The sequence below is a fragment of the Balaenoptera borealis genome (genome assembly GCF_965194805.1).
Source record: "Balaenoptera borealis genome assembly, chromosome: 2".
Lineage (NCBI taxonomy): Eukaryota > Metazoa > Chordata > Mammalia > Artiodactyla > Balaenopteridae > Balaenoptera > Balaenoptera borealis.
In genome coordinates, this window is record NC_138867.1 from 77,669,543 (window position 1) to 77,682,042 (window position 12,500).

The 12,500-nt window shown below is 33.6% G+C and overlaps 1 protein-coding gene across 1 annotated transcript in view; it reads right to left on the bottom strand.

Annotated features, from left to right (window-relative positions):
• Nucleotides 1-12,500, bottom strand: part of KIAA0825 — a 366,826-nt gene that overhangs the window by 177,835 nt on the left and 176,491 nt on the right. Inside the window, exon 18 of the mRNA XM_082375204.1 lies at nt 4,611-4,835. Coding sequence (XP_082231330.1) covers nt 4,611-4,835 — 225 coding nt within the window. The remainder of the gene's footprint in view (nt 1-4,610; nt 4,836-12,500) is intronic.

Genomic DNA, 12,500 nt, shown 5'->3' on the forward strand with positions numbered 1-12,500 from the left:
GTCCAAAATATATTTGAATGATCTCATAAGACTTTTGTATTAAATAAAATAACAAATATGAAAGCACCTAGTTCAATACTTGGTAAAAAATAGTTCCTCAGTAAATGTTTTCTTTTTATTCAAATAAATATGTTTAGATGAGGCTTAAAATATAGATAAAGCAAATTAAGAAACCACTCTTCTCAGTGTTCTTAAAGTATCTTAAATGTTTTATTGTTTTTATGTGTTTGTGTCTCATATTCCCTAATCTGCTGTCAGGTATTTGACTTAAAAGATTATATCTTATATTCTGTTTATCCTAAAGAGGGCTTAACTGCACACAGTGAGTAAACATTTGACAATAATATAAGCAGATACCAGGTGAAGATTAGTGATTCTCTTCACAACTGTACTTCTACTGATATTTATAAAATCTGAGAATTGCAGGTACTCAAATCCCTAACTACTTTATTAAAGCTTAAGGCAAATTCCAATCAGAACCTTTAGGCTGATGACAAATCCATTCTACTAATCACAGGGTCTCTGAGTCTATGGTGATGTTAACAACACACCAGGGAAGGATCTTTTAAAAATGCCACACACTCATTTTCCTGTCTTTATTTAAAGAAGTTGACTTCTAACTCACATATATATAATATATTGTAAGAGCCATCCCAATTTCAGAGCTGATAAAGTGTGAAAAAATGTATGTCTCTGAATGAATGCAATGTGAGAAGTATATTTATATATTTATCATTTCTTCTTTCCTATGCATGGACTACTGATTGTAATAATATATTTGGGGGATTATAAAACATGCAGAAAGGAAATTTACAATGAAATAGGTAAAGACAAATAATGTATTAAAATTAACTTTAAAAATATTTTTTATTAGTGGTGTAAAATGTCAATAATACATTATTGAGTGAGGTTAATGTGATTTAATATACTTTATTATTTTAAAAATCTGGGCTTTAACAGTTCATGATACATTGATTCAAATGTCAGGTCATAAATTTAGTTTGTTTCAATACTTGGTTTTAATGGATGTCACAGGTGAAAAAGCCGTGACATGGACTATATACATAGACCCACATGGAACTTGTGAAATCATGGCACTCGTTTTTCAATCTCAACCACCAAATAGGCAAAGGTTGTTGTTGAAATTTGAATAATAAATATTCATCATCATTACGTTAATCAGTTGTTCTCGCAAATAAATTGAAATATATTTCATTTTCGTATTTTTAAGAAGTGTTCAAAAATAACCAAAACTCTGATATGGAATATTTGAACCATGTTAAGAAATTCTAAGTTCTTAAGTGTGCAGCTATGACATTTTTATGGGTGATACTGGTTTTTATACAACGAACATTTCTGGTTTTTATAAAATAAAATATCTCAAGGACTTCTGATAACACTCTGCGTATTTCTGCCATCAGTTTCTTTGTCAACAATTCACATGCGAATGGTGCCTTGAATACATTTTCCTTGTGGTGTTACCTCTATTTCCTCTCCAGAATCCATTGTTAAAACAATTACTCCAGAGTTTCCCCATAAAGTATTCTTTTTATTTAAAAAGTTATTTACTGGTAAGAAAATATATTTTCTGGTATATCTTTCCTTTAGTTGCTGTCGAAGAAACAAAACAACTAGCTGTGTATTTGCTCTTAGGGAGCGAATTCTTTGTGTATTTGCTTCGGGAGCAAATACCTAAGCTGAGCTATATCAGAAACATCTGAACTTCCATTCAGTTCTTTGGTAAATCTCTTACGCTGTATAATTTATTGTACTATTTATTTCTTCAAATCTTCAGTGTTTTCTATGTATTTGCTGACAAAAAATAAAGAAATACATTTTAGTTTGTCACCATAGTGTTTTCCATGTTCTGTTATTTTCACTGTGTCAGGAAGGACAATTTTTTCTTTAAGGTAGTGACTATTTGTCTTTTATTAAGTTAGAATCCTCAAAAAAAAAAAAAGGCCTCTAAACACTTCATTACTTAGATGAATTGTGCAAAGTACTGAATTAAATATCAATTGACTTAAAACATTGCTGAAAATGATTACTGAGGTTTATCTTCATGTTTTGGATGCTTAGTTTTGAAATCTTTGGCTAATCAAGATGACTTCGAACTATCTCTAGCTAGATATCTCTAACTATCTCAAGGCACAATACTCATTTAGGAGGGATTCGTGTTTAACAACAATGTATGGGAAGCCATGTTTCAAATGGTTTTCCCACACATTTCCCATTTTTATTTTATTTTATTTTACTTTTGGCCAAATCTGATCAGACTATCAATGTTCTACCTTATAATACGGCTGAGAAACAGCTCATGTTAGAAATATTCCTAAGTGTGAGCTTTTTTACTTTGTCATTGTTTGCTCTCCCTTGGAGTCCCTGGTAATAGTTTTAAACCTCAGTTGATTTACAGGAATATGTTAAAGCCACTTGTGTGTTTTGTGAGGATTAATTTTGTTAAAACTAAATTCTGAAATACAAAGGACAACCTTAATTGATTACTGAACGCTGAAAGCTAATGAAGAAGTAAGGTTACCCTGTTCATGCCCTCCCCAACAATATTGTCCCCAACACACGACTGGCTCACTCACAGACCAAGGGAGAGTTCCAGTGACACCCCATATGAAATTTCAGTAGTTTTACTTTCTTTCTTCTCACACACCAGAGAATTGTCTTGTACATCCCCTGAGGTGTTTGCACCCATTTGTAAACATTTATACTAGTCTTCAAGCACCAAGAGGGGATATCTTATTTACAGTTTATCCCTGGCCCAACCCCAGTACCTGGTATGTAGTAGTAACTGACTTAGTAGGTATCTATTGAATGAATAAGTGACTTAGTGTCTGGCATGTACATATTATCTATCTTACATACTGTAGTGAAAATAAAGGTTGAGCACTGTCAGTTTAAAAGAGGATAGGAATGAAGAACAATGGTATTCTCCTATTGTCACATCCACCTGGAATGCACAAAATGCTTTATAAGGTCACTTTCCTCCACCACTTTCTTTTATATATTTATGTGATCTGGCACTCCTTCATGGCTGTCTAAGTGTTCTACTTCTACTCTTAGTGATAATTTTATGAAAAAATATTATTTAGTAAGGAAAACCACAAGAACTGGTATCTACAAAGTAAGCATTTTTTGGAACCAGAGGCTCTTTGAAACATTATGGAAGAGTTCCAAAATGCCTGTAGGAAAAAAAAAAAAAAAATTGTTCATGAATAGACCAACTTGAAAGCCGCAAGCAAATCAGTGCTACTCATATGACATGATACATAAACTATAGATCATGCTTCCTGTATTGCTCAAAATCTATGAAATATCTCAAAACTAGAAAGGAGAGGTGGCAACAACTCAGGTGAGGAAGAACTTAAGTAATGAAAATCTGACATTTTCCAATTTCAATTAAATGGCTTTACTAGATTCAAAGGCAGTTTAATAGGGCTTGGACAGAATTAAAGCATTACTATGAAAGGTCACTGATGGATAATTGATTTGAGTCTATATATAAGGTTGCTGGATAAGAGCCACATTATTTAGGATCTCCATGGAGAAGAATGAAAGAAAGGCTAGTTTCCTCAATTGACTTTAGCAGGTTCAGCTGGAATATTTTACTGTTGAAAGTTTCCTTACAGTTAGTGAAAAAAAATCATCTTTAAAGATGAAAATAAAAGGGAAAAGTTTTATTTTAAAAATCCTAAAGAAGATCCATGAATACAAACAGATAAGATACATTCAAAGGAATCTTGTGAAATTCTTGACAAGTATAAACATCTAGGTAGGAAGAAACCATTTAAGAAGAAAGGACTTGATTAATAAAATAAATGAATAATACAGGTAACTGATAATCTTTAAATACACTTGATAGATGCATTGCCCTGAAGAGGAACAATGCACTGAATCCAGAACCATAGATATTGGCGGAAAAATACCCTGTCAGAAAAATATGTGCAGCTACTAAATGGGGTGCTATTTTTGACCTAAAAGCTACATATGTAGGTGTATTAACAAGAGGAAAGAAAGTAATAATTGGTAGTTGTAGAGGAAAAACTTCAAAAAAAGAATAATTAAACTGAATATCAGAGCAATCTTCCTGAGAGGATGAATTTTAGATTACTCAATAGATTTAAGGGAAATTAGTCAAACTCATGTGACTAATCTGTGAATACTAACATGAACACAAAATATCACAAAAAATTTTGAACTGGTAGTTAGTCCATGTCCATCAACAGGTGAATGGATAAAGAAGAAGTGGTCCATGTACACAATGGAATATTAGCCATGGAAAACAATGAAACACTGCTCTTTGAGGCACCGCAGATGAGCCTGGAGATAATCACAAAACATGAGGTAATTCGGAAAGCAAAAGACCTATATCCTATGATATCATTTATCAACCATTTGAGTCATTTTCATTTCTAGGTTTTTTTTTTTTTTTTTTATCATATGGCTCACAGTAACAAAAATTAGGAATCCTAAATATACATGGTGGAAAGAAGACTAATATAATTTACAAATTTTATAATTTTTAGAATTTTACTTGTTCTCATAACCTAGAAAATGTGCTTCTTCAGGGATATGTTCTTAAAGAAAAACAAATGTACCTTTGCTTGATTCTTTCCTTTTGGTTTCTTTTGGAATATAATTCCATTCTTTTGGAATGCTCTCACGCAGACTTTCAAGAACACTGTGCTTGTTTAGGTTTGTCTCACAGTTTCTCCAAGAGCTCAGCACAGATATTATCTGCTGCACAATGTCCTTGACGGCGTCAGTCAGTGCCAGTCTCAGGCATCGGATGACCTCTACCTCAGACTCCATGCACGTTGAGACTTTAAAATCAGACAGCATATTACAGTTAGCAGAATCTGGAAATATTCTGTGCCCTGTTCAGTTGGGAATTCAGCTTCTCAATAATCTAGTTTAAAGCTATAGGAAAAGAAAGCTGCTTTTAGCCTAGAAATCATGTAATTGATAAATGGTCCATAGACATTTGAAAAAAAAAAGTTACTGCTTGGTAATAAAGGGAATGGTAGTTAAAATAACAGTGAATAACAGCATTTGCTGGTACTTTGGGGACTCTACTGGTGGATATATAAATTGTATGACCTTCTTAGATGACAACTTGACAATAATAGTAAAAGCTTTAACACTTTACTTACCTTTTAACACATTTATTCCTTCTCTGGAATTTTATCCTAAGAAATTAATTATGATTATATAAATAATATAAAGAAAAATTGGGAAATAATCCAAATGTCCAATAACTGGGGATTTGTTTAGTTAGCTTAGGTATATCCATCTTCACGTAAAGCCATTTATTGATTAGTTAAAAAAAAAAAAAGCAGGTTAACAATGAGATACCACCTCACACCAGTCAGAATGGCCATCATCAACAAATCTAGAAACAATAAATGCTGGAGAGGGTGTGGAGAAAAGGGACCCCTCCTGCACTGTTGGTGGGAATGTAAATTGATACAGCCACTATGGAGAACAGTATGGAGGTTCCTTAAAAAACTAAAAATAGAACTACCACACAACCCAGCAATCCTACTACTGGGCATATATTCTGAGAAAACAATAATTCAAAAATACACATATACCCCAATGTTCATTGCAGCACTACTTACAATAGCTAGGATATGGAAGCAACCTAAATGTCCATTGACAAATGCATGGATAAAGAAGATGTGGCACATATATACAATGGAATATTACTCAGCCATAAAAAGGAACAAAACTGAGTTATTTGTAATGAGGTGGATAGACCTAGAGTCTGTCATACAGAGTGAACTAAGTCAGAAAGAGAAAATCAAATACCATATGCTAACACACACATATGGAATCTAAAAAAAAGGTACCGATGAACCTAGTGTCAGGGCAGGAATAAAGATGCACACGTAGAGAATGGACTTGAGGACACAGGAGGGGGAAGGGGAAGCTGGGACGAAGTAAGAGAGTAGCACTGACATATATACACTACCAAATGTAAAATGGATGGCTAGTGGGAAGCTGTTGCATAGCACAGGGAGATCAGCTCAGTGCTTTGTGACAACCTAGAGGGGTGGGATAGGGAGGGTGGGAGGGCAGCTCAAGAGGGAGGGGATATGGCGATATATGTATATTTATAGCTGATTCACTTTGTTGTACAGCAGAAACTAACACACCATTGTAATGCAATTATACTCCAATAAAGATATTAAAAAACAAAAAAAGTGGGATGAGTCTAAAGTAAAAATATTAAAATAAAAAGCTCACCCTTAAAAAAAAAGAGGAGGTTAGAAAAGAGTATGAGATACTATTTTTATTAAAAAATACATATCTACATACATTTATAAAAGAATTAAAAGATGTACTCTAAAAGGTTAATGGTGATTATCAATGACTAATGAGATTTCAGGTGATTGTCCTCTTCCTTTCCTTCTTCTTCTTTTACTTTTTCTCCCTCCCTCCCTCCTTTCTTTCTCCCTTTCTTCCTTCCCTTCTTTCCAATAATAAGTATTACCTGCAATGATTATGTATTACTTGTGTGATAAATGCAATAAAAATTTTTGTCTGTTTTTTAAAATGACTGGGAAGTCCAGGGACCATCACTTGAATCAATAGAGAAGAGCAACTATATGATTTTTTTTGCCCTCAAATTTCAAGGTGATATTTCTCAAATGACAACCCATTGTTAAAACCACCATGGTGCTGAAACTAAGAGCTGGTTCTTTGAAAAGATAAACAAAATTGACAAACCTTTAGCCCGACTCATGAAGAAAAAAGAGAGAGGGTCCAAATCAATAAAATCAGAAATGAAAAAGAAGTTATGTCTGACACCACAGAAATACAAAAGATCATCAGAGACTACAACTCTACGCCAATAAAATGGGCAACCTAGAAGAAATGGACAAATTACTAGATACGTACAATATCCCAAGACTGAACCAGGAAGAAATAGAAAATATGAACAGACCAATTACCAGTAATGATATTGAGTCAGTAATTTTAAAAAACTCCCAACAAACAAAAGTCCAGGAACAGATGGCTTCAAAGGTGAATTCTACCAAACATCTATCCTTCTCAAACTATTCCAAAAAATTGTAGAGGAGGGAAAACTTCCAAACTCATTCTACAAGGCCTGCATCACCGTGACACCGAAACTAGACAAAGATATCACAAAAAAAGAAAATTACAGGCCAGTATCACCGATGGACATAGATGCAAAAACCCTGAACAAAATGTTAGCAAACTGAATCCAACAATACATTAAAAGGATCATATACCATATCAAGTGGGATTTATCCCAGGGATGCAAGGATTTTTCAATATCTGCAAATCAATCAATGTGATACACCACATTAATAAATCAAAGAATAAAAACCATATGATCATCTTAAAAGATGCAGAAAAAGCTTTTGATAAAATTCAACATCCATTTATGATAAAAACTCTCCAGAAAGCAGGCATAGAGGGAACATACCTCAACATAATAAAAACCGTATATGACAAACCTACAGCTAACATCATACTCAACGATGAAAAACTGAAAGCACATTCTCTAAGATCAGGAACAAGACAAGGATGCCCAAAGAGGTACAAACTACTATGTATAAGATAAATAAGGTACAAGGATATATTGTACAACACAGGGAATATAGCCAAAATTTTATAATAACCATAAATGGAATATAACCTTTAAAAACTGTGAATCACTATGTTGTACATCTGAACCTTGTATAATATTGTACATCAACTATACCTCAATTAAAAAAAAAACAAACACCATGGTGAAGAGGATCTTGGTGATATCAAATGTTGAGAGTTTTATTTTTTAGCATGACATAATCATCAGTTAGGTAAACTTGTTGCTCTTTATGTGAATGGTGGACGGTGTAGCTGTCTGTCTTTTTAATGATGTTTCAAGACTTTAATTCATTGAAGGACATAAAGAAGCCTTCTTCCTGTATCAGTAATTAACATTCATTTGGGTTGAACTCTTTGGAGTCATGGATTAAATGCATCTCAGATATCTAAAGATTCTAGAAAGCCAGGAATTCCTCTATTTCCTTTTGTTAAAAGGGTATGTTTATTCCTTTTAAAATAAAATCAAGGAATTGAAAATGATAAAATAATAGACTTATCTCAAAGAATTATTTTAAAATTACATGAATTAATTTGTGTAAGGTAACTACCATATAGTAGGCACTATGTAAGTATTTGCTATTATTATTATTATTACCTAAGATAAGAGTTTTCTGGAAAAATTACAATTGTACAGTGTTGTGGTGCCAAGTGTTCTCTTGATGCAGGATTCTGAAACATCTTGAGCACTAGATACTACTATAGGGAAGATTAATCAATATCCACAGATGCCGATGGTAGAGGTAAGAAAGAAGAAATGGAGAACAGAGAACAGAGAAAAGAAAGTGGCAGGGTATTCTGGTTTCTGGCTCTGCATACAATGAGCTTGGATGTTTCTACTTTATTCTAACAGCAAGTAAAAAACTGAACAGATAAAAAAAAATCAACAACTCTTCCTGGATCTGTAAAAGAGGTGAGGACACAAGGCAAACCACAGCCCCCCAGACTGGAGAGACAGACAGGCAAATACAGCAAGGCACAGCTTACTGGAGTAGAGACTCACACGCAGAAACTATCCTGGGAACCAGAACCAATGCAGGAAAATCTCAGCTGTAACTGATCAATTGCTGGAGGCTCAGTGTAGACAAGTCTGAGAGTTAAAACTCTAGGGAGACTCTCTCATGGGGGAGCTGTTACACTCTTGTGAGTTTTACCTCCAGGGACTTGACTAGGTTTCCACAGTAGATATCAGAGAAAAATCCTCTAGTGCTTCCAGCAAGAGGAGGGAAAAAGAAACATTTGGAAATATGCCAGCACACCCTGTTTTTCTTAAGGCCTGCCCTTAGGAGAAACTACTAAAACAGAGCCTAACCCACTAGGCATATTCTCAGAGCCTAACTGTCCTAGGACAGGAGAAATACTCAGCTCCAGCCCACTCTAACCATACTCTCAGACCTAAGGAAGGGGTAAGAAAAAAATTGAAATGCTTGTTAAGTACACCATAGAGGCATAGGCTCACTAAAAGACTGAGATCTAAACATAGAACTACAGAATGCTTCCCCTCCTTTACACCTCTCCACCACTTAGTAAAGGCCTATTTACAGCAGTTCTTTTTACTCAGAACATCATGTCCAGCTTTCAAGAAAAAAATTACAAGACAAACTAAAAGTCAAAAAATACAATTTGAAAAGACAGAGCAAGCATCAGAAACAGGCATGGCAAAGATATTAGAATTATCAGACTGGGAGTTTAAAACAGCTGTGATTAATATGTAAAGGGCTCTAATGAATAAAGTAGATAGCAGGCAAGAACAAATGGGCAATGTAAGTACAGAGATGGATACTGAGAAAGAAACAGAAAGAAACACTAGCAATCAAAAACACTGTAACAAATGAAGAATGCCTTTTCTGGGCTTATTAGTAGAAGGGGCATGGCTGAGGAAAGAATCTCTGAGCTTGAGGATGTCTCAGTAGAAACTTTTAAAACTGAAAAGCAAAGAGAACAAAGACTGAAAAAAAACAAACCCCACAACCAGAAGAGAATATCCAAGGAGTATGGGACAACTATAAAGGTGTAACATACTTGTAAAGAGAATACAAGGAGAAGACAGAAAGGAACAGAAAAAATATTGAAACAATAATAACTGAGCATTTTCCCTAAATTAATGTCAAACACCAAACTACAGATCCAGGAAGTTCAGAAAACACCAAGCAGAATAAATGCTAAAAATCAAACAAAAAAACAAACAAAAAATGAACAACAACAACCAAAAAAATCTATACCTAGGCATATCATTTTCAAATTACAGAAAATCAAAGATAAAGTCCTGAAAGAAGCCAGAACATAGAAACACCTTACCTATAGAGGAAGAAAGATAAGAATTACATTTAACTTCTTAGAAACCATACAAGCAAGAAGACAGTAGAGTGAAATATTTAAAGTGTTTAGAGAAAAAAAAAAAAAATCAACCTAGCATTCTGCACCCTGCAAGACTATCCTTCAAAAGTGAAAGAGAAATAATGACTTACTCAAGACAAACAAAAACTGAAGAAATTTGTTGCTGGTCAATCTGACTTGTAAGAAATGTTAAAAGAAATTCTTTAGGTAGAAGGAAAACAATATAGGTCAGAAACTGAAATCTACATAAAGTAAGGAAGAACATTGAAGAGGAATAAGTGAAGGTAAAGTAAAACCTTTTATTTTTCTTATTCATAACTAATCTAACAGAAAACAGTTTGTTCAAAATAATAATACCAGCAATGTGTTTAATTATGTGTGCTTATGTATATAGAATTCTTATATATGCTTATGTATAGTGAAATGAATGACAGAAATGATACATGGATGGGAGGGAGAAATTAGGATTATTTTGTTAGTATAATGTACTCACACAATCTGTGAAATGGTATAGTGTTATTTGAAAGTAGACTTAGTTGCAAACTCTGTCTCTCTATATATACTGCAAACTCTAGGGCAACCATTAAAAAAGTTAAAAAAGAAGTATAACTGATATGCTAAAAAAAAGTGAGAAAATAGAATCATATAAAATGTTCAGTTAAAACCAACAAAGGCAGAACAAAATAGTGAAAGATAAAAACAAGAACAAAGAACAAGGGCAACAAACAGAAAACAGTAACAAATATGGTAGATATTAATCCAACTATATGAATAATCACTTTGAACAACAATGGTCTAAAAGCACCAATTAAAAGACAGAGATTGATCAGTGGGGATCAAAAACCAAGACCCAACTATATGTTGTCTATAAGAAGTCAACTTTAGATATGAAGACACATATAGATTAAAAGCAAATAGATGGAGAAAAATATACCATGCTAACACTAACCAAAAGAAAGCAAGAATAGTTACATTAATTTCAGGCAAAGCAGACTTCAAAATAAGGAAAGTTATTAGAGATAAGGGAGGGCATTACATAAAGATAAAGGTGTCAGTTCTCCAAGAAGTCATACCAATCCTTAATGTGTATGCACCTGACAACAGAGTGTCAAACTATGTGAGGCAAAAACTGATAGAATTGCAAGGAAAACTAGATGAATCTGCTATCATTGTTGGAGACTTTAGCACCCTCTATCAGAAATGGACAGATCCAGGAAGTAGAAAATCACTATGGACATAACTGAACTCAATACCACCATCAATCAGTTGGGTATAATTGACATCTATGGACTACATCCAACAACAGCAGAATACACAGTCTTCTCAAGCTCGTATAGAACGTTCACTAACAGACCACATTCTGGGCCATAAAACATACCTTAACAAATTTTTAAAAAATATAGAGCATACCATGTTTGCTCTCAGGCCACAATGGAATTACACTAGAAATCAATAACAAAAAGGTAACTGGAAAATTCTGAAACAGGTGGATATTGAACAACATACTTTTAGATAATACATGGGTAAAAGTAGAAATCTCAAGAGAAACTGTAAAATACTTTGAACCAAATGAAGATAAAAACACAACTTAAAATTTGTCAGATGTAGCGAAAATGGTTAGAGGGAAATTTAGAGCACAGAATGCATATACTAGAAAAGAAGAAAGATCTAAAATCAAGAGTCAAAGTTTTCACCTTAGGAAACTAGAAAAAGAAGAGCAAATTAAACCCAAGCTAAGCATAAGAAAAGAAATAATAAGAATTAGAGCAGAAATCATGAACCTGAAAACAGGAAATCAATAGAGAAAATCAAAACTAAAAGCTGGTTCTTTGAAAAGATCAATACAATCAATAAGCCTCTAGTCAGGCTAACCAAGAAAAAAAGAGAGCACGTGCAAACTATTAATATCAGAAATAAAAGAAGGAACATCACTACAGATCCCATGGACACTAAAAGGATAGTAAAGGAATACTATGAACTACTCTATGCTCCCAAAATTTGATAATCTAAATGAAATGAACCAATTCCCTGAAAGACACAATCTGCCAAAATTCACACAAAAAAAGAAATATACAATCTGAATAGGCTTATATACATAAAAGAAACTCAATCAATAATTAATAATCTTCCAAAACAGAAAGCACCAGGCCCAGATGGGTTCACTGGTGAAATTCTACCAAACATTTAAAAAAAGAAATTATACCAATTCCTTTCAATCTCTGTCAGAACATAAACAGAGGGACTACTTCCTAACTCATTTTGAAGCCAGCATTACCTGAATACCAACGAGACAAAGACATTACCAAAAAAGAAAGCTACAGATCAATATATCTCATGAACATAGACACAAAAATCCTAAACAAAATATTAGCAAATTGAACTTAACGATGCATAAAAAGAATTATACACCATGACCAAATGGGATTTATCCAAGATATGCAAGGCCGTTTCAACATTAGAAAATCTGTAAGTACACAACTGTTAGTGAAAACAAAATCTGTAAAGGACAAAAACAAAATCTAGACACTTAACAA